The sequence below is a fragment of the Chionomys nivalis genome, chromosome 21 (genome assembly GCF_950005125.1).
Source record: "Chionomys nivalis chromosome 21, mChiNiv1.1, whole genome shotgun sequence".
Lineage (NCBI taxonomy): Eukaryota > Metazoa > Chordata > Mammalia > Rodentia > Cricetidae > Chionomys > Chionomys nivalis.
Genome location: NC_080106.1, coordinates 1,372,238 through 1,395,748, shown reverse-complemented (window position 1 = coordinate 1,395,748; position 23,511 = coordinate 1,372,238). Strand labels below are relative to the sequence as shown.

At 46.9% G+C, this 23,511-nt stretch overlaps 1 protein-coding gene across 3 annotated transcripts in view; it reads left to right on the top strand.

Moving 5' to 3' along the window:
• Positions 1-23,243, top strand: part of Nrp1 (neuropilin 1) — a 136,641-nt gene extending 113,398 nt beyond the window's left edge. The window contains exons 11-17 of one of the 3 annotated variants that reach the window (XM_057753405.1): positions 192-275; positions 7,033-7,092; positions 12,380-12,517; positions 16,968-17,239; positions 17,670-17,766; positions 19,996-20,046; positions 22,002-23,243. In XM_057753405.1, the coding sequence (XP_057609388.1) occupies positions 192-275; positions 7,033-7,092; positions 12,380-12,517; positions 16,968-17,239; positions 17,670-17,766; positions 19,996-20,046; positions 22,002-22,291 (992 nt within the window). In that variant the 3' untranslated portion in view covers positions 22,292-23,243. Of the gene's footprint in view, positions 1-191; positions 297-7,032; positions 7,093-12,379; positions 12,518-16,967; positions 17,240-17,669; positions 17,767-19,995; positions 20,047-22,001 lie in introns of all 3 variants that reach the window. The other 2 variants (XM_057753404.1, XM_057753406.1) reach the window with 2 other exon arrangements.
• Positions 23,244-23,511: the final 268 nt, after the last annotated feature.

Here is a 23,511-nt window from a genome sequence, read left to right as displayed (position 1 = left end):
CCCAGCAGGTCCAGCAGCCTCTCATCCATTCTGTGAAAGCCAGGAATATTTGGCTTCCCACGAGAGAGAGGCAGACCATGTCCCTGGACTCCATACTACGCCCTAGAGTTCACTGCGCAAGCATTAGCCTAGCTGAAGCCTCCAAAATGCTTCTCAGAAGTGCGAGCAGTAATCCTTGGGTCTCATTTCAGCTCCAACAGCCGGGCCAACCACACCGAATGGGAACCCCGTGGACGAGTGTGACGATGACCAGGCCAACTGCCACAGTGGCACAGGTGATGACTTCCAGCTCACAGGTGCAGAGCCCACCCTCATCCCATCCTCGTGCCTTGTCCGTCTGTGTCCTGGTCCTCTGTGTGTGTGTGTGTGTGTGCTTGTCGCTCATAGTGGTTGGTGGTAGGGTACTGGCAAGCCAACAGAGAATGGACCCTTGCCACCTCACACGTGGCTTCGTTTCCTTGGGCCACGCACATCAACAGAGCGCTCCCGGTAGCTGCGGCTCTTTTCGGAGCTGAGAGTGTAGAGTTCACCTTCGGCCCCTCCCCCCACTGTTACAGGGGTGCCAGCCCTGCCCAACCGCACTCTCCCAAGTGTTCACTTTCCTTTCCTAATGAGGGCAAAATTGTTTGAGTGGAGACTTTATCCAACAAATTGACCAAATTAGACTTCTAATTTCAATGCAGCTTTGAAGTTACGAATTTGAAAATTGTTTTGTATTGAAATTTACTAAGGCGGATTACCTGTGACTTCACATGGGCCCTGGCTGATGTATGATCAGATGGGATACACCAGTGCCTCGGGGTCTAGCTGGTGTTACTCTTGCAACATCCAAAACCACACAAGCTATAAAGAAACCCTTTCTTTCCGCTCAGAGTGGCAGAGGAAACTAAGCAATCAGGGAAGTGGGGTTGCCCACTTGAAAATTGGCCAGCACACTAAAATCCACACCCTATTTTTGCAAAAGGTTTCAGGACCCTACGACCAACTGGGACAGAAAAATATGACGTTTGTTTTATGTTCTATATTCATGTGCTTGTGTGTGCATGCATGTGTGTGTGTGTGTGTGTGTGCTTGTGAACACCAGAGATTGACACTAAATGTTCTCTTCAATTTGTTCCTTCTTATTTTGGAGACAAGAGTTTCTCACCAAACCAGGAGACCCTCTCCAGCCTGTTTGGCTAGACCGTTTGACCACTGAGTTCCAGGAAGTTACCTGTCTCTGTCTCTTCCACACTAGGTTTACAGATGTGTATTTCAGCTCCTAACTTTGTGTTTAAAAAGCCTGGCTTTGTTTTCTTTTTTATTGCATCCCATATAAAAACCAACCCGCATTGAATTTAAACAGACAAGCACATTCACAGACCATAGAGACACAAACCCTTTCCTCCTAGACAAATGTGGTTTAGCACATGTGGGTGGAGCCCGGGCACGTTTGTTTGGGGGTCTGCAGCATCGTGCTGCACCTTCGTGCACAATCCCGCTTGGAAATGTTGCCGATAATGACAAATACTGGGAGGCGCCAGGTCGGGAGAGCACCAGGTCGGGAGAGCTCCTATAGCATTGTGTGTAGGTCATGTGCAAGACAGAGAGCCAGTTGATACCTGGTCTACTCTGGTGGCTGCCTTTGGCTTGGGGACTGAGAAGGCAGGCTAGACCTGATATCCATCTCAGAACACACACTTTGACACAGTTGTGCTTGGGTGTAGTGGCCATAGAATGACAGGTGAGGCTGGATTCAGCCTTGCTCTGGCCAACTTACATTGTCCACTGCCTCTGAGGAACACAGATGGTGGGAACTCCTCTGGGCCAAAGAGAGAAAAGCAGGTACTGACCCAGGAAGGGGTCTGGTCCCTCAATAAGGAACATGCCCAGCTGTAGGGGCCAGAGCAAGAACAGGGTCAGGCTGTTGTCTTTTGCACAGGTTGCTATGGCAAAGTAGAGATGCTGTGGGTCTGGCTTGCCTACTAGTCGGTGGCCGGTGGGTGGGACCTGTGCCCCCCCCCTTCACTTCTGCTTCTCCTTTGGGGCTTCATGCACCTAACTTCTTATGTGGGTCCTGGGGATCAAAGCTGGGTCCTCGGGCTTATGCAGCAAGTACTTTGCTTAACTAACTGTCTTCCCGAGCGCCTGGCCCAGAGCCCCCATCATGAACTTCCATGAGGAAAATTGAAGGTGTTACCATGTAATTTCCTAATACTGCAAGGCTGATGGGGCTGAACACATTAGAGCAAAAATTTAGGGAATGTCCCTTGGTTCATTTCCAATTACTTCAAAAATCTCTCCTCTATAAGAGGGGAAGAGCTCCAGGCTCCTGGGTAAAATGAAGGTTAAAAGGAAGAAGAAAAAAATCAGCTTAGAAATGTAGTACGGCTAACCAGAATTTTTATATCTAAGTCCTACCCTGCCCTCCTTGAAACCGTCACCCTCCAAATTTCAAAGACAATCACTTATCTCATGGCTGTGGACTATCAGTGCGAGTCTTATACGTAAGCAGCCATAAGCCACAAAAAGTTTGTCCAATCAATGCAGAGACATTTTTATGTCAAGCAATATAAAGTTCTGTGGCCAATATAGAAAACAGAGTTCAACCTTCCCAGAGTTGCCTGTAAGCAGGCCACCCCAAGCCTCAGGGTTCCGTGGGCCCCAACAGAACTTCAGCGAAGTCCCTCATGAAAAGGAGGCCTTCCAGTATCACAGCCCCCCCTTTTCAATTGCCCTCTGTGGAGGGCTCTTATCCTGACGGGCCCTAGGGTGGCCAGTTAATATCGATTAGAGACAAAGGTTCAGATTTACTCCCCATAGCCGAACAAACGGCCTTCTCATTTTTACATTTAGTTCATGACTGAGCCCACTGAAACTGGAGCCTCTGAATGAATAGGGCCAGCCTGTTCGCCTGGAGCAAAGTGCGTCTGAGACAAGCCGTGCACCCCAGAAAATGTGTCATTCAGAATGGAAACAGTGACAACCCTTGAGAGCTTGAGAGGACAAGGTTTTGTTTCACCTACAGTGGTGAAATGGCTTCTTTAGTAGAGGGGAAAAAAATCTTTCTTAATTTTTTTTAAAGTTACCATGGCATGAAAGAAAACAGTTATCTTCTTAGGCTAGTATGTCTCAACAATTCTAAAAATCTATGCCCAGTAGTAGGACCTCAGGGCATGGTCATGCCTGGCCACAGCCTGCCAAGAACACGTGATCATATTCATCCTCATGTTTCATTTTCATTGGTTATATTGAATATATTATATTGGTAGAAATTAAAAGTGTATGTGTGAGTACATGTTTGTGTGTGTATGTGTGTGTATGCACATGAAGGCGTGTGTCACTGTTTTCTTAGAAAAGTCAGAGCTCACACAACATCACTTTCATGAAACCAATGACCCACACCTGGCCCCAGTACCTCTCACTGTAAAACACTGGCCCTCTGAGCTCACACCTGCTCCAAGAAACTTTCTACATACAAAATGCATGTCTCCTGCACTCACACCAGACCTAAGTAACTCTCTGCATGTATATCACACACACATGCACGCATACATTCTGAGCTCACCTGACCCAAGTACCACTAACCCTCTAGAGTCAGATTTAGCTGCATTACCCTTTGGCTAATCGTGACAGGATTTATGGCCAGAACTATAAACCTTGGGTGTCTGGTATAGTAAACCCCTGTGGAGGGGTGGGGGTTCTCACTTGAACTCCGAGAGTAAGGCATATGGAAACAGGGTTGATTCCCTCTTGAACAGTGCCTAATCCTCAGCACAATCAGAACCTGTTTTCATCCTTCTCCTGAAGTGGCAGGTTTAGATCTAGAGGGAAAAAGATATTCCAGCCAAACGCTATCACCCACATAACGCTGACATTCAGGTAAGCTGTGCCCCATGGTAGGAATCGGAGACCTGCATCTATGCTTTCTGACCGGAGTTAAGATTCACCCGTGAAGTCGCTGAACTGCAAACCCTTCTGAAAGGCAGTGGGAGGTGGAATTTCACCTTGAGCCGTGTGGCCCCCACAGTGGAATTCAGCTGCCAGCCTGTAACAAAACTGATCAGGCATATCAGATATGAAAGTGCGTGTTCACCTTGAATCCCTGTCCTCTCCGACTACCGGGGACGGTATCCTAATGCATTCTGGCCTCCCTCCAATCCTGCCATCAGAAATGCACCCTCCTTTCCAGAACCTGCCTTATGAAGGCCATGCGCATGCGACCCTCCTTTAGTATTTCCACGCAGGGCGTGCGACAGGGTAGTGCAAAGGGTTAGTTCAGAAATGGCTCCGTGTTCCAAAAATAAAACGTTTCAGTTTTCTAATGCACACCAGCAGCTAATATGAGTTCTGGTCTGTGCAACTGGAGGAAAGGACAGGCCTGTGTCTGTGTGAACTGAGGCTGCTGGGCAGAGCACAGCTGCAGCCCTTTAGAACTGCATGCAGAACACCCTGCAATAAGTCTCTGTCCACCCCACCTTGCCTCTCCCCTGAGTACACCAGTGCTTACACCCTGGCACAAAGGTCAATTCTAACCCTGAGGGGCTAGACAAGGCACTTACACAGTCCTGGGGACCTGAGCTTGAATTCTCATATCCATGTAAAAAGTCAGATGTAGCTGTAGCAGTGTGGACCAGCAATCCCTGTGCAAGGCAGGCAGAGACAGGAGCCCCTGGACTCATTGGCCAGTCAGTTCAGCCAAATCAATGAGCCCTAGGACCAACGAGAAGCTCTGTCTCAGAAATAGAATGGAAAGGTCTGAAGAGGTCCCAGTGGTTAAGAACTTGTATAAAATACAAGTTTGGGTCCCAGCATCCATGTCAGGCAGCTTACAACTGCAGCTCTAGGGGATCCAATGCCCTCTGGCCTCCATAAGCACACACACACATCACACCACATTCATGTGCAGACACACAAGCGTTTAAAATACACATAATTTAAAATAAAGTGGAGAACAATTGAAGAAGACACACACTGTTGACTTCTGGCTTCCACACTATATCACACACACACGTGTGTGTGTGTACACACTAACACAGAAGGTCCATTCCCGCAACCAGAGCCTGTGTGGCAATACAGCAGAGGAGAATGGTTCTCTTAAGCCCCGAGTCAAAAGCAGCACACTTCTTGTTTTCCAGGCCCAGCGGGTCAAAGACTCATCTGAGAAACTCTGGGAAATGATTCATTTCAAGGCCTTTTCTCCCAGATATTCCGTTCCCACCAGGTCCCAGAGGGGCTAAGTAGAGAGGAAACTGTAATGAGTAATCAGGGTTATTCTCATGGTGGGGCAAGTCTGAGAACACTGTGCAGGGGACTGGGGAGGACTTAGTGAGGTGCTTGCTACACAAGAATGAGCAGTGGCATTGGGGAAGCAGAGACAGGGGGATGCCTAGGACTTGATGGCTAGCCAGTCTAGCCTAACCAGCAAGCCCCGGGTCTCAGTGACAGAGCCCACCTCAATAACCCAAGGCAGGAAGGACATCTGACATTGGCCTCAGGGTTCTACACACTGGAGCACACACATTCATGGGCACCCGCACACACAAGTGTACATATGAATGTATCCCCATAGACAAGCACCCCCACACACACAGGCACACACAGAGAAAAAAAGTCTGTAAAAGGTTACACAGTCATCCCCTTGACAGAGGTTTCCAAGAAAGTCCCAGGCTGAATCAAAGCTGATGTTTGCGTAATCATGGTCCAGCTCCCGGGTCCCTTGGGACTGTGAAGAAATGTTCTTCCCCTTTGCCTTCACATACCTTTCCACCACTTCTCCAAACCATATTCTACGCAGAATATTTATTCTTGGGGAAAACACGAGCAGCTATGCCAGAGGAGAAAGAATTACAGAGGGGGGAACCACAGCCATCGCCTTAAGCCTTCGGTTTTGAAAATACCTGGTGGGGACTGACCTTGTGACTTCCCTGAGCACACACTTCCTAAACGCTGGAAACTCTCTGAAGCTTCAAGGTGTCCGTCAAGTTTAATACTTCAGTCAGTAAGGACGATTAGCGGTTAGCGACCCTGGCCTTTCAGGGTTGAAGCTGAATGTCACATTCAGCCTTAGAACAAAGTCTCCGACTCCCCGTGACTTCTGGATACTTTATGAAGAAATCTGCCAGGATCTGTGACACACTTGAAAATTGCTACAAGAGAGTTTGCACTACCACCACAAATGGGGGGGAGAGGGAGAGAAGGGGGGAGAGAGAGAGGAGAAAGAGAAAGGAGAGAGAAAAGAGAGAAAGAGAGGAGAGAGAAAGGAGAGAGGAGAGAGAAAAGAGAGAGGAGAGAGAGAGAGAGCAATGCATTTGCTAATTAGCCCAATTTAGTTATTCCTTGGAGTGTGTATATGTGTGTGTGTGTGTGTGTATACACGAGCATTCGCTATTATGCACCATACATAAGAGGCAATCTTTATCCATTGATTTTAAAAAGTTTAAAAAACAAATGTGTGAGGTTTTTTGTTTGTTTGTTTGTTTGTTTTGTTTGTTTTTTGTTTGTTTGTTTTTGTTCTTTTTTGTAATGCTATTAGAGCTAAGGCAATGGCTCAGTTGGTAAATGGCTTCCCTACAAGCCTGAGGACCTAAAACCAGCCCTTAAAGCTCCCCTATCCCCCCCCCCAAAAAAAACTGAACATGGTAGCAATAAGCTTACAGTTCAGTGTTAGGGAGTGGATCCCTGGGGCTCCCTAAGCAGGCAGCCTAAACTACCTGGATGACCCTGTTTCCAAAGAGGTAGGTGACATTTCTAAGCATGACCCCTTGGGTTGTCCTCTGGCATTCACGTACACAGGCCCCTGCACACTTACCTGTGTGAATCTGAATCTGCACACACATATAAATATACACAACACGTGCATGAAAATTAAAGTGAAACAATCTTGTTGTTTGAATCAGACATTGTGGTAGACCGAGTACCAGTCAAACGTGATTGATCCTGGCAGGAAGCAAAGGGAGAAGTTTCTGTGGGGAACGTGCAAATAAGTGAGGTTGTAACATTACCCACGCCACCTCTGTTTTCTTATTTTTGGCTACTGCTCTTGTTTTTCAGGAGGTACCACTGTCCTGGCCACAGAGAAGCCAACCATTATAGACAGCACCATCCAATCAGGTACCAAAGTCTAAGATGTCTACATTCCATGCACCCCTTCCAACCCCAGTCCCAAACAGCATCATCGAGCTTTCTGGTTTCAGTTGCTCTAATGGTCTAGGAAAGATGCCCAGACTTCCGGTCCCAAGGAAAGCTGTAAAAGCCACATGCCTTTGGTCCTTAGTAGGCTCAAGTAAAGGAGGTTCCCTTCATCAGTCACTGCTGAGTGACAAGTCCCAGCTACTCCCCGGGAAACTGAGCAACATACTTTGTTTAATTGCCGCGCAGCTCTGATGTGGCCTGTGTTTGCAAACTAGAAGAAGGAAATCTCACAAGCCACAGCCTAACTATTTATTTTCATCACCGTTCTAAAAAATCAAGAGGCGCAAAGTTTGTCTGTTACGCCTGCCACAGAGTTGGCAGTTTTACAACAGCGCTTACAGAGGGTGTGCCACGAGACGGGCACGGTAAACCTTGGTTTCCTGTGCCCGGGAAACCAAAGTTTGCACCGTGCCTGGGCAGAGAAACACTCTGGGAGCAGCCCCCTCATCCTTGGCTCAGGGGAAAACCCAAGGACTCTGCACGCCCAGCCCCAGCGGTGCGGGTTATCAAAGGCTGCCCTCTTTTGTTTTCTGTTAGTATTCCGTGACCTTCTTCCCCACAGACTCCCATGAAGGGAAGCACTTGTATAAGCAACTGGAGTTGTTTTTTTTTTCTAAAATACTTTAGAGTTAATCATTGGAGGAAGGTGAGAGGGGTCAACTTTCCAGATTCTTCCATTTCCTTTATTGAACTTCACTCAGCCTTGGTCTCTGCGGTCATTTATTAATGGACCGTGTGGTGTGTAGCAGTGTTTCCTCCACACTGACCTACTGAGAGAGGACAAGAAAGGACTGCCCTAATTAGCATGCTTCCTTAAAGGCCACTGTCACCGTTGACCTGATTAAACTGCAAGGCAAACTTCTTCTGTGGAACTTTCCCCCAGTTTTCCGGTGCTCAGGCTGACCTGCTCCCACCTAGCCTAAAACCACTCAGCATGAGGCAGAGGAATCCCAAAGGCTAAATATCCCGAAAGCTGCTTTCCAGGTTATAATTTGACTTTGGGGGCTGCAGCCTAGGCTGTCCCTAGGCTCTGAACCTGGGCCCTAGCTGTCCTCAGATGCTAGGTGTGTCCACCCGCCCTCAATAGGTCACTCAAACAGATGATAGCAACAAACAGAAAAAGACACAGGAGGAGGAGGAGCAAAGAGGTCCAGTGGCCCCTCCACTCCATCTTAGAGATTCTGATGTGAAATTTATATTTGAATAGAGGGCAAGAGGTCTGCCAGCAACTCTGTGTGAAGTCTTCCCAGAGAGAAGCTTCCCCCTCCGACTGGCCCAGGCATGAGCCTTCCTCCTCCCAGCATAAGATGCATGGGGAAATTCCAACATTGTTTCCATAGTCTGATGGCAAAGGGAAGGGTGCTAGTGCCTCTGCAAATATTTCACTCTTACCAGGACCCCTGGTCTGTGTGTCCTGAGGAGGGCTTCTCTGAAGTGGGACTGTGGAGCTGTGGCTCTCAATGTGCTGTCTGCTGGAAGTGATTAGAATCGCCCTGCAGTCGCGAGCTCACTTGCTCCATCCTTTTCTCTTCTCGTCTCTCAGAAGAGCCATATGTGTCTTTGGAAAGAATGAAAACGAAGGTCATGGTCACCAGACCACGAGTGGTTTTGATAACGCGTTTGCTTCCTATGGGACCACATTCTTGTGACGGCCTTACAAACAGGGGCCCATCAGCCCTCTCTCAGGGTCTGCCGAGGTCAGAGGGCAGGTGTGCAGAGCGTGAATCAGTAGGACTTGTTGTTACCACCATCTGACCGTAGAGGTGGACAGTGGACATATGATTGCCTATTTATTCCGTTGCCTGGATTATGAATCTGGTCTCTACCTCCTCAGTGGAAGGTCATGAACTGTGTGACATTTGGAAGATATCTGTTCATTATAACCTTCTGGTTAGGTCACTGCATAGTCTCACGGGGACTGAATGTGCTTCCAACAAGGTTAGGTTGACCACGCCTAAACCTGGATGCCTACCAGCCTCCCACGCTTCACAGGCGGTGGCAGCAGACAGACCCTCCCCCCCAAGTCTTCATCAAAATTCTATTTTCCTGAGCAGTTACAGCCTGAGAAAGGGCTGAGGGGATATCTCAGTGAGTAAAGCAAGCATGAGAACCCGAATTCAATAGGAAACAGGATGTGTGTGTATATATATATATAATATATATAGCATGCATGCATGGAGGTGGCGGTGGGACGATCTTAGTGACCTGCTAGCTGGCAGGCCTAGGCCCTACTGGCAAGTTCCAGACCCCACTGGAAGCCTAGCACCAAAAAGAAAAAAAAAGAAACAAGATGGTTGGTACCTGAGGAATGGCATCTGAGATTGACCTCTAACACACAAACATACACACATGCATGAGCACATTTACACACACACACACACACAGAGAGAGAGAGAGAGAGAGAGAGAGAGAGAGAGAGAGAGTTTATCTTGAGGATTTTTATCAAGTAATAAACTCAGCAGGAATGTGATACCCATATACTGCCTAGGTTGTCATCAGACGTATAAAAGTCCGTTGACATTTGGACAGAAAGTGCCAAGACCCCCCTGTTTAAAGCCGTTCCCGCTGAGGGTCTTCCTACATCCCCACAGCAGCTCACAGTGAGTTGGGGACTTAGGATTGTGTGGGCTTCAGTCCCTCACTTGCTTAGATTTTCGGACCAGGGGATGACTAAGCAGCACTCACGCTAGACAGGAGCCTTGACTTGAAAATGAATCCTTGCTGGCATCCTGTGCTAATGACTCCACTGCGGGCAAGATCGTTTCGGCAGCACAGCTGGCACCAGCTCACAGAGGCCATAAATTTGTTTTAAGTTCAGAATATTGTTTCCTGCTACTTTTAAGAAGGAATTTAGTCCAATCGTTGCTATTGAATTTAATGAGAACTGTGCATAACTACAGGGCATGGGTAATAATTTAAAAGCTCAGCTGTCATTGTGCCGGAGTCTTCACATCTTTCCTCCCCTTGTCTTGCTCATCTTCCTTCCTCCCCCTTTTCTCCTTCTTTTCTAGTCCTCTGCAGTCCTCTTTTATCTTCTACGCATGTCTGTTGTTGCTTCTAATGTGAACTCAACCTTTCATCCGGGCTTGAGTTGTCAGCACCAAACTACACACTTCACAATCCCCCTATTCCCCTGAAATACACTGATTCTTTTTAAATAAATAAGATAGCCATAAGGCATCAAAACGAGACCAGGAGACAGGAGGGGGGTCCGATACAATGTAAAAATAGCTTTCCTAGTTAAATTCTAGGACAGGACAGGCCACCGGATAGTAAAGGTAGACCATTATCCACTGTGGAGAAGGTTAACATGAAGAACAAATTTCTTCTTGTGAAAATGCCAAGTTCATACACTTTATGATGTCTTCAGAACGTTAGCCAGCATAATGCACAGTGTGGATTTCTGGACCAGAGAGCAAAATTTTATGTGTTAGCAAAGTGAATGAAACCAAAGCCATGTGTGCTAGGAAGGCTTTCTGCCTTCTTCTGTATCTTCCAAAGCAGAGTAAAGTAGAAAAGTCAAACGTCACACTTCCTCATCAACATCCGAGCTCATCCACCATGAGCTGTCACAACAGTACATTCCAGGCAAGGACATTGACCACGCCATCTGCCAAAGTTGGTTTTGCTGCCCAGGGGCAGTAACTTTAGGAGGGAGATTTTTGAGCCTTAGGAAGCCCCACTGCATGCTTCAGTAGCTTGCACATGAGAAACCCCTCTCCTTTGACACGCAAGCTGCCCTTCTGCACTAGCTGGGCACACACACAATAGACACATCATGTGGCCAACTTTTCCTTTGGAACCAGCTATGTCCCCCTTTTGGGAGGTCACATTACTTCCTTATTATAAGGAGTTGCATCTCACTTTTGATTATTCATATAGTGAGTGCCTTCCAAAATCGGACATTAGCACTTGAAAAGAATTCTTTGGAAACCAAAACAGGCATATTAAATCACCCTTATCTATTTAATAAATCTTTCCATTAAAATCCCTCCCTCCATTGTTCAGTGAGGGGATAGGCACTGGAAGAGCTACCGAAGAACTTCGTGTTAAACACTTGGGCAAGTTAAAGAAATGCTCAAAAGGAGATGAGGTCTCTGCCTGACCTAAGGCAGCCCATAATAGCAGACTTTCCTTTATTGTAGGCAAGTGTTTGAGACTCCAGTTGGGCAGATGCCCCAATGTGCCGCTGTCCGACTCAATACTGCCATCTTGTGGATAACTGGTCTCAGGCTTGCTCTGCCTGGGGACAGGGCACACACAATGATCTCATCTTTGGAATTGTTTGTAGCCTCTGCTGACTTCTCCCCCAAACAAAATCGTACTATCACCGATTTCTTCTTTCAGTGTTTCCAAACTCAAGACACTTTCAGAGAACCTGGTTGAGTAAATGAAAGATTTCAGGGTTCTGAAGCGCTGAGGTCAGCCACCTTCCTACAAACCCATTTAATGCCTTCAGCTTCCAAAGGAAGCATTTGGAAGGTTTAAAAAAGTATTTCTGAAGGGTCAATGTTTAAATGAGTTTGGGCTTTATGTGACCTCGAGTTGAGGTTTTAAGTGGAGCGAACCATTTATATGCAAATTTAGAAGTTCATCGAAAAAGCCAAAGATTTATTCTGAAATTAATTGACCTGCTAGAAAGCACATAAGAAAGAAAATAATCACAGAAAAACGCTTCAGCTGTTCCCCCTGACACAGGCTTGGGCCATCAGCTGGGGTGATGAGAAGGAAGTCTCAGGGCCAGGCTGCCTCTCAAGTCACATCCCAGCTTTGGAGGCTCAGAATGTCTACAAGATTGCTTTCATTGATGAGACCAGCTTGTGTGGTCTGTCCTCAATAATGGATAACCTTTCCTACTGACTACTGCAAAAACAAGGGAAATGTCACTGATGTCCCCTACACACATTCCTTGGAAAGTAGCCTTCCTGGAAATCTTACATAAACCCGATTCACTGGGAAATGCATATTCTTGCTCAAGATGGACACACAGACACAAATAGAATGGCAATGCTAAATACAACTTTGCAGACATGTTCATTCAGGCATCTGTTAGTTTCTTGGTAATCCTGGATTTTTTGGGTTACTCAGAGATTTAGAATAGTTATAAAATGATTTTTAAAAAGTGTTTCCTAGAAGAGTATAAATGGCTTTCCTGAACCTGGTGGTTAATTCTCCTCATGTGTCTCTCTGTCCTTCCCCACTGAAGAGTTCCCGACCTATGGTTTTAACTGCGAGTTCGGCTGGGGCTCTCACAAGACTTTCTGCCACTGGGAACACGACAGCCACGCGCAGCTCAAGTGGAGTGTGCTGACCAGCAAGACGGGGCCCATTCAGGACCATACAGGTAAGGGTGACACCATGGCCCCATGCTTGGCACATCTTTGGTTACCAAGGAAGGTTCCTGACACCTGTAGCTTTATGGGTGATAAGACATGCTAGAAGCATTCAGTCATACTTCTGTTTTCTGGAACTCTCAAGGTTTCTTTCCTTAGTGGAGAGAGGCTGGGAGTGAGAATAGGAATTCTGATTGACTCTGGCCACTGGTTGGCTTCCCTAAAAGGCAACAAAGTGAGCAAGAGTGGAGAGCCACGCTTACTTTTATCAAGGTCAACTTTAGCCACATTCAGTGAACTCAAGCTCATTACACTTTTTCTGCTGTTACTAAGGACATTTTCAGTAGTGGGGAAAGCGCGGCTTAATATGTGCCTGCAATCCTAGCACTCACGAGGGACAAACAGGAGGATCAGAAATTTAAAATCGTTTTGGCTACCCACTGGGTTCCAGGCCAGCATGGACTATGTGAGACCCTGCCTCAGAAAAGAAATAATACTATCTGGTGGGCACTCCATGCACAAGCAAGCCTCATCAGCGATCTCTGCATACCAGATTCCGTGCTAACACATGGCCAGGCACTGAACACCATCCTGGTGCTTCCCCTCTGTTCCCCGGAATAAAAAGGCAAACAATTCAGGAGACTTCGCTCAACCAAGCTCATTTCCTCTATACCTCATATTCTGCCTCTCCACCACATCTTCCTCTTATGAGGAATTACTGGGAGAGGAATGATTCAGTATGTTCCTTCCTACACTGTCCTGGTTTTGTTGTTGTTGTTGTTTTTAATATTCACCCTACATGAGGTTCTTACACAGAGCCAGCAGCATCCTGGCACACACACACACATACTCCCTACACCCACATACACACACACACACACACACACACACACACACACCACTCCTGAAATGTATTTAGTAGCGACCCATCAAAAGACTCCTACGTTGAATATTTGGGGTGCTGAAGAACCCCTAAATTCTCACGTGCCAGGTCGGCTTGTGAGCTGCCAGATGGGTAGAAGGTACCCCACCCCTCTCCCATTCTGCTGTTCACTCTTCCACGGTGAATAGAAGCACGGAGTGAGCTGAAGAGGCCCCTTTCTGCCGCGGCTACTTCCTTTCCTAATGAGAGTGACAGGGAAATTGGATAAAATTGGACTCCCTCAATTCGTAGACACTTTCCATTGAATCTTAAGACAAGCGGTTTTAGAAAACTTAAAATACTTTGACTGTAAATGGCACTGTACACACAAATGGCATCAGATTAACTAAATGCAATTAGCAGAGATGAAGGCAGTAATCGTGGAAAGATGGATGCAGAGTGATGCAAAATGGCTCAGTAGGACCTGACATCCAAAGGGGGTGAAAAGCTGCCTTCGCCAGAGACAAAAGCTAAAAGGCTCAGAAGAGGAGAGGGCTAATTGAGAAGATGAAGACCCGGTTCCCGACCCAGAGTCTGATAAAGAGTCTGAGAGGGAAGCACCACCACTTGGTGCACTGGAGACTCAGAAGAGGAGCACATTTCTGGGGTTCACAGCTCCTCTGTCTGCCAGTGACTGGCTCCTCCTGACTCTGTGGCTCCTTTGTTCTCCCAGCCGCTGAGACTGACTGGCAGCCGGCTCTGCCTTGACTAGAAAGAGCCTGCAGGAGAGATTATCCGGGAGAAGTAGGCTTGCCTGGCGTAGGAAAGGCCATAGGAACTTGTTAAAGAGGAACAATCTAGATGAGAACACCCCTGCCTGCTAACTCTCACATTCTCAGGCACTCACAGATACTCACTTTTTTTTTTCTTCTTTTCCTTGTTGAAGACAGGAAATCACTCATGCCAAAGCTAGCCTTAAGTTCTGTGTGGCTGATGATGACCTTGAACTTCTAACCCTCCTGCCTCTACCTTGGAGTGCTAGGGTTATAGGCAAGAGCCACCACACCCAGATTTATATGGTGCTGGGGAATGAATCCAGGGTTTCGTGAGTGCTGAACAAACACTGCACACACTGTGCTACACACCCCCCTCTAGCCCTACACTTTTCAATAATATTATTAGGAAGCGAGGCACAGTTGTGTTCGATGGAATCCCAGTCCTCAGCAGGAGGACCATGAGTTCAAGGCCAGGCCATAGTGAAACCCCTTCTCAAAAGCAATAATCATGATATTTGGAACTTTGCAAATTGGATGTTGAGGTATTTCTAAATGATTACTACTTTGATAAAATGCCTAATTTTGAATATAAAGGAACCCCACTGGGCTTTGTGTTCCTGACTCTAGGAATGTATCTGTATAGCTCTTTATAAACGATTCTAGCTTCTTTCCCTTGTTCACAGATGTTAAGGAAGAAGGTCTGGTGTCTGGCTTGAGTAGAAACCATCATAGTGGGGCTGGAGGGAAATCCATTTGCAAAGGCAGGCAGTAAGGGTAAAAGAAAACCCAGTGAGGCCTGAAGGGGTGGGTCTGTTGGCAAAGTGGTTGTCATGAAAACGTAAGGACCTGAGTTCAGATCTCTAGTACCCAGGCATGGCCTTGTGCACCTAACTCCACTGTTAGGAAGTAGAGACTAGAGGGTGTTTGGGGCTGATGGTCAGCCTGTCTAACTAAGTCAGGGATGCAAGGTTCTCTGAGAGACCATCTTAAAACAAGGTGAAGTGATGGGGGGAAATGCCCAGCATCCATTTCTGGCCTCCACGCACACGTACACATACAAGCACCCATGCACACACACAGACTCCCCCATAATCACAACTCAGGAGGTCAGAGAGATGATACCCGTGGGTAGTTGGGACCGAGGTTTCATGTGCAGCAGTTAGACTGGTGGCAGAAGCGTGGGCCCCATCATCTTATTTCCTCCCCCTTTGACATTGCCCACTGTGGTCTTTTCCCAAAGGATCCTGAGGCAGGCACAGACCATGTATGCTTTTCCCTGAGCATCTCACTGCTGCTCACGGAGGCAATGCCATTGTCACAAAGAGACACCCAGGTCTTGACAGCTCAGCGGGATGATTGAAACCCAGGAGTACCAGCGTCAGCAGGCATTCAGGGGCCACTCCCCACAAAGGCAGCGAGCAATGCCCTTAGTGTGTCACCCATGTCTGGAGCAGTGACCTACGTCCACTATTCCTTGTGGATCCACTCACTGGCTTAATAAGAGCATCCATTCAACTCAGGCTGATGGCCCAGTAAGAGAAGGGAACTGCCTACTGGGACACTTACACCGAAACCAGGCCTGAGGACATGCCCACACATGCAGAGTGAAAAGGTACCTCACAGGTCTACAAGCCTGTGAGCCAGTGAAGGGAACACCCCGCTGCCCTCTGAGGCCTGAGCATCACCTTACAGCCCCGGTTACATCAGGTGAGGTGAGGGAGTTTGTGATTCCTATTCATAGAGCGGAAAGATCATCCAAGAGTTGTGTGTTCAGACCAGGTGGAAGCAAGAGCAAGCATTCCCACTGGGGGTGATTAAAGCAAAGCCAACAGCCAGTGCTCATGGCGCCACAAACACTGCCATTGCTGAATGGCATGTTCAAAATGCGCGTCAGCAACGCACGCTTGCTTCTCCTCAGGCCAGAAGCACAGCAGCCGGGAGCAGGGTCTCAGGTGACAATCAAGCTCGTGAGCGCACCTGAGAAACCCATAGCCCATTAACAAAAGCGAAAGTGAAAACAAGAATGTTTTTAAAGATGTTCAGGGATTGGTGTGATGGCTCAGTCAGGAGGGAAGAAGCGCTTGCTTTATAAACAGAGGGTATGAATTCAATCCCCAGAATCCATGGTAAAAACAAAAAAAAAAAAACCAAAACAAAACAAAAAAAAAGGTGTGGGCATGCATGAAGCTGGCCACCCAAACTCTCCCATTTGTAGGACTGTACATTGTTGACAGCCAGCCGTCTGGTTAGCACCTGAAGACAAAAACCCAAGCCGGGCGGTGGTGGCGCACGCCTTTAATCCCAGCACTCGGGAGGCAGAGGCAGGCGGATCTCTGGGAGTTCGAGGCCAGCCTGGTCTACAAGAGCTAGTTCCGGGAGAGGCACCAAAGCTACAGAGAAACCCTGTCTCGAAAATCCAAAAAAAAAAAAAACCCAAGGTAGTCCCCTGGCTTCTCCATGTCCACTGTGGGTGTGCTGAAACATTCCCAAGTCACTTCCTCCAAAGTCTGGAGACAGACTGTGCTTAGAGTCTATCTTTTGATAGTATGAGGACAGATGTAAGTTATAGCCTGGTTCCCTGTGATACCGAGGTCCAAGTAAGCAGTACCCAAACAAAGTCTACTCAGTGCCTCTTAGAGCAAGGCCACCAGTGCCCTGGGGGTTCCCAAGAACTGAACTGCATCTATTCCTTCCCCTGGTTGCCTGGTTCCTTGGTGCCCAGTCCAGGAAAATGTCTTTATGGGTAAGTAGGACTTGGCAGGAGAGAGAGAAAAGAGCTGTAGACCTGTCTGGTCCCCCTGACACAGAGTTTTGTCTCAACAGGAGATGGCAACTTCATCTATTCCCAAGCTGACGAAAATCAGAAGGGCAAAGTAGCCCGGCTGGTGAGCCCCGTGGTGTATTCGCAGAGCTCTGCTCACTGTATGACCTTCTGGTATCACATGTCCGGCTCTCATGTCGGTACACTGAGGGTCAAGCTGCGTTACCAGAAGCCAGAGGAGTATGATCAGCAGGTCTGGATGGTGGTCGGGCACCAAGGAGACCACTGGAAGGAAGGGCGTGTCTTGCTGCACAAATCTCTGAAACTGTATCAGGTATGAACCCCACACAAAGGCAGGACTGGGGCTTTGGGTCACTGGGATGTGGGGAACACTTCCCCGCCCTGAGCTGTTGCATCTGTGATGTTTGTCTTGGTGACACATCTCACTGTCTCTTAGATGACAGCAGGGAAAAGGGAAACAAATCTTCATTATGATTCACTTCTGAGATGTCACAGATAACATTCCTGTCATTTAAATCTTTTCTTCCTTTATGAAAAAATGAATGCGAGAAGGGGTTTGAATTATCTCTGCCACTGATAGGGAAGAAAGAACGATTTTGTGTCTATACTCAATTTTGTGAGTTTAACTTAAGCGAGGTCTCATGAGCTGACGTCGAACCATCAGCTGGGAGAGGGAGTTTGTAAATGTTGACACTGAAGACAGAGCTTTAAAATATTGTGAAAACCACCTCACTTTTTTCCAGGTGATTTTTGAAGGTGAGATCGGGAAAGGAAACCTTGGTGGGATCGCTGTGGATGACATCAGTATCAACAACCACATTTCTCAGGAGGACTGTACAAGTAAGGATGGGTTGTGGGGCAGGAATGGACGAAGCCTTTGCCCTGGAAGGATTCTTAGCAGGTGACAGAGTTTGCTTTGTCATTTCGAGCAGAAATCAAATGCAGGCAGGACATAAAGCCGGTCAGTTTATCTTCACTCACTTCCTCCTGTAGCCTAGTCATTTAGAAAGTCTGATTGACATCTCGAGGATCCAAAGACCGTAACTCAGAAGCCAAACGTTTTGACTTGAGAATAGAATACACAGACATCTGGACCCTTCCCATATCTGAGTGTGGAAACAAAGCAGTGGGCTTTCGAACATGTTGATAACAGAGAATTTAATTAAGATTACTTTGTCAGTGAGTCACAGACACTACCATTTGTGGCTGGATTACAGATTAGTAGATGCTTCTGGCTCTGCCACTAGCTGGTGTGACTTGGCAGGTATCGGTGATGCAGAGATCTACCTAAGAGGGTTGATCCACAGACAAAAGTCGGCGGAGAAAGCCAATTCATATTCCCCAGTTCTTGATCCATAATTACAAATGGCATCACTAATGACAATGTAATAGCACAGTAATTAGTCGTAAGCTTCATTTGCTACACTGAAACTTTTGTTATATATCATTACATAATAGGCTGTTAATTATAACAGAATGGAATAAGCCTGCTGGGCAAATTGAAAACAAAAGAAGTCTATTGGCTGCAATGGGTTTCTGGTCATGTCAAAAACTTTTATTCTATAAAACATTGACTATGTGTAATCCTTAAAGGGGCAATAATTTGATACCATTAATTGAAGAAATTGATACAAAGGAAAGCAGTGAATAGGGCTTCATTCTACAGAAGGAAGCCTCTTCAATGCCACCCTAACCAACGGGATCACAAAGTGATACAGTTTAATAGTTCAACTGGCATCGTTTTTTCAAATTATTCTTTTCTATGGCTATCTGGCAATTCAAATGTGCATTTTGCATAGTTCCATTACAGTGTGTGTAATATTGTACTCCCCTCCCAAGTCGAGACCGAGAAGGGGATGTCCCAGGGATAGAAGAGCAAATGCCATGAATGAAAACAAAGGAATAAACTCAGTTCAGGCCAATAGTTCTAACTGGCTTTGTACTATATACAAAGCAATGTGCCGAGTGGTACAGTGAGTTAGATGGACGCTGGTCTTGTAAGTTTCTTCTTTTAATGGCTTTTGCCTACTTAGATAGACCAATAAAGAGGGATCCAAAAGGGCTAGTTGAGACAGCAAGTGGAACCCCTAAGCTGGGATCCCTAGTAGCCAGGCACAGATGTGTACTAACACATCTGTAATCTCAGCATTGGATAGGCAGAGACTGGTAGATTCCTGGAGCACATGGGCCAGCCAGTCTACCTGAATCAGTGAACTCCAGGTTCATGAAAGAGCCTGTCTCAAAAAATTAGTCGAAAAGAAATTGAGAAATGACACTTGATGTCAACCTCTGGTCTTCATGTGAATATGTGTATAATTATGTAATTACTCACAAATATATATTATTGAGCAATCTAGTTATGGAGGCTGTGAGTATTAGCTACATAGGAGCCATTCATTTGCACAAATTTACTAAATTGCCTATGATGTCTTAGATAAGATTTTAAATTTAGGAACACAGGAGAGAACTCAGGACTGTACCAAATCCCAAGGCTCCATTTTTTCCATAGATTTTTATCTTATTTCTTTTTGTTTTTTTGAGACAGGTTTTTTTGGTTTTGTCCCTGTGTAACAGTCCTAGCTGTCCTGGAACTAGCCCTTGTAGACCAGGCTGGCCTTGAACTCACAGAGATCCACCTGCCTCTGCCTCCCAAGTGCTGGGATTAAAGGGGTGCACCACCATCGCCTGGCTATTTTATCTATTTCCGATAAAGTACAGGAAGACATTTCCTGTCTCAGAGAGTCATTGTGCTATTTCAAAAGCCAGTTTAGTACACACCAACAGCAGGAGGCAGCTACCAGCACACCGCAGCCTCGTAGTGAGGGGTCTTTTCCCATCTGCGTTTCTCGTTTTCATCAATCTCCCACAGTCTGCATGCCAAACCTGTCCTTCTGCCCTTCGCTGGGTCTTACCAGCGTTTCTGAGTCATTGAAAGGAACACTGTGCCATCTGAATCCTACGGAAGCCCAGCACAGGGGTTGGAGGGTTTCTGTGCAGCTTGTGTGTATCATACCTGTTTTATCTCATTGGCCATTTAAACCTCTCTTTCCATTTTCTTTGCCTTGTCAGAACCAACAGACCTAGATAAAAAGAATACAGAAATGAAAATTGGTGAAGCAGGTAAATTCATCTTACTGACCAGCCTGTTTTAATTCCCTGTGTTTTTTGTTGTTTGTAAATAAATATCTCTGAAATCCTCACACACCAGTGCATCCAGGCAGTGTAGACAAAATGAGTCCCTGTGTCTGAGTGAGTGGGTGAGGACGGGATCGTTGTCACAGAGTGCTGTAAGTCATTAGCTGCCTGGGGGACTCGGGGGTGACACTGTGAGGCTGCACTCCCAGGAGGAAGTCTGCACAGTCCCTCCCTGCCAGAGCTTTTTCACTGAAACACAACCATAAAGCAGAAAGTTGTACAAACTATGGAGTCATTTAAAGCCAACAAATCCTTGTGTTTCTTGGCCTCCCAGGTGGGATCTTGAGGAAGGCTGAGAGCCCAGCTTCTCTGAGCATCTTGTCCTGTTTCATTCCCCTGGCCCTACAATCTGGGGGTGACATTGACGATGGACTTACTAAGGGACTGCTTTACCCACCAAGCAGTAGAGACCAGTGATTTTAGACCCTCCAAGCGGTTCCACGGGGCAAGCTTCCTCCCGTTTGACAGACAACAGGACTGATACATGAGAAACAAGCCAATTAGGGGTAGCCTTCGGTGTTAGGTTAGCTGTAAAATGTGCGGTTTGAGTTAACACCGCCTCTGTGCTCAGATGTAAGACACAGTATCAGAGCGAGGTCCCGGCAGTCTCCAAACTGCCTGACCAGCACTGCTCACTGCTAGCAGGGACAGCAAGGTACCATTGCCTTCTATTGTCATTGGAAACGTGGTCCGGCTATTTGTAAGGACAGCACGGACTGATAGAAACCATAAACACAGCTCTGTGCTGCTGGAGATATTAACACATTACCAGGTCCACACAGCTGTAAACTTTATTAGAAGTTGTTTCAAAACAATCTTCCATCGAGGGAGAGAGTATTAATATGCCCCCAAGGCTTGTTTTCCCTTGTTTAGGGACTCGCATCTCATATTTTTAGTTTTCACTGATTGGAGTCTCAGTTGATCAGGGCACCATTAAGTAAACACCACACAAGCTACCCATTAGCATTTCAGTCCTGCTCCTAGCTCCAGGTAATTAGGCTCAAAGCTCCCATGCTAATAACTTCTCATGTTCCACTCTAAAGCAAACACATCCCTGGTGACTCCTTTGCAGAGCAGCGTGACTGTCTCCAGCAACGCCATCAGGGTGGTGAAGTCGCAGCTTATTAAATGGCCCCTATTTGGCACAGCACAGACACTGTTTCTTAGTTGGGGCCACGGCCCTTTATGCATGATAGGAGTAGGCATTCATTTATTCGGGAAAAAAAAAAAAGTCTCTCTCTCAGTATTGCTAGATAGTCTGGGGCTTAAGGGTGTTCCTGGTTTTCTGTGTGAAAACCCATGGGGACACTAAGAACAGCATCCTATAGGACACGGTACTGGGTCTGCCTGGGAGGTCAGGCAGAAGACAGGGGAAGGTTTAGATCCACCTGCCAAATGCAGTAGACAACTGTGTGGCCAAAATTTGACAAAACTTCATGCCTGCACATCTGAGGCTAGGGATGTAGCTCAGCTGCCTGAACGCTTACCCACAATGCACAAAGCTTTGGGTTTAATCTATAGCTTTATATGTATTAGATGCAGCAGTGCATACCAACAATCCCAACATCAAGGGAATGGAGGCAGGAGGATTGGCAATGCAAGATCATCCAGGTCCAGTCTGGGCTTTTGAAACCCTGACTTATCATGACTAACTCTCTGGAATGAGAAGTATAAACATATCTGTCACTCTAGAGTGATTTAAACTAGCTTGTGACCTCAGTGTCTAACCTCCAAATTCCAGTACTCTCCCCTTCCCTCTCCTCCCTCCTCATGCATTGCCACATGCAACAGCTCCTAGATACCTCCTTTCTTTCCTGGTTTTCCATCTACTCACGTGTGGCCACTCAGTGTTCACAAGTTAATTTTGTCTCCTTCCTTAGGGAGCACCCCAGGATATGAAGGGGAAGGGGAAGGTGACAAGAACATCTCCAGGAAGCCAGGCAACGTGCTAAAGACCCTGGACCCCATCCTCATCACCATCATAGCCATGAGTGCCCTGGGGGTACTCCTGGGTGCAGTCTGTGGAGTTGTTCTATATTGCGCCTGTTGGCACAACGGCATGTCGGAAAGAAACCTGTCCGCCCTGGAGAACTATAACTTTGAACTTGTGGATGGCGTGAAGTTGAAAAAGGACAAACTGAACCCACAGAGTAATTACTCAGAGGCATGAAGGCTCGGAGCTGGAGGGAGCGTGGGAGGACTGAGGTGGGAGAACAGCGGAGGTGCAGGGACTCTGCGGCTCTGCTTTCACTGGGAAGGGCGTCCACGACGCCAAGCCAGGCTTTTCTCAGGAGCTTCAATGAGCGTCACCTACAGACGCAAACAGGTGACTGGTAACAACCGGAATCACGTACAGCCGGCTTTCTTCTCTTGGTTTCACTGGGATAATCAGAAGCCAGTTGAGACCAAGTGTGACTGATTTCATGGCTCATCCTCTTTTCCCGCTTTTTCCTCTCTCTTCTTACCCTGTGATGGATTCTTCTCGGAAACTACAAAATCCAAGATGCTGGCACCAGGCGTTGTTCAGTGGGCCCTTTGGATGGACATGCGACCTGTACCCCAGTGCCCAGAGTATATTAGCATAACCACGTTTCAGGGGACGCCAATCATCCACCTTTGAGCGCAGGGGGGATAAAAGAATTAGACTATTTTGTCTGCAGAGTACCGTGGCCTCAGTACCCATATAGCGTGTCAGCTCTGTTTACCAAGCAATACCGACAGATTTTCTTGATGTTTTACAGTGTTGTACCGAATCTCGTGTTTGTGACCTCCATTCAGAATACCATAACATGCAGCCACCAAACTGCTGGCACCCGGGTGTCCCGCTGATGACCACCACAAAAGTCTTCGGCACTGGCTAGTCTTCGCCCTCTCAAGTGCCTTTTTGTTCGTACTGGTTCCTTGTGTCCCGTGGATGACCCACTCTCTTTCTGGTGAAAACCCTTCTTTTTCAATCAGACCTGGTGGCCCACTGACTAAGAAGAAAGTATATTTTAGTGTGCTACGCCGACCCGGGGAAGGCAAGGGCTCCGAAGACCTGGCAACGTGGCTTAATCGTTCTGCTTTTTTCTGAAGTTCAATGTCATGTCTCTTGACCCTTTGTATAAAGCTGCAATGCTCTCTCTCGTTGTTCTTTCCTATGGAATGTATTTTCAGATGTAAACTCTTGGCTCTTTCTCTCTCCCTCCCTCCTTTTTTTCTCTCTTAGAATCGAAGCATTTGCCACTGACCAGAATGAACCTTGCAGCTTTAACCAGCTGGCGATGGCGAACCATTTTACTAGACTTTATGTTTTAAGATAATTAAGTAAGGGGAATTCCTAACTTTGTCCTCCAAAGTCTAACTTTGGATTTCTTGTTAACTGGTTTAAGTGACAGTATCTTTTTTCCT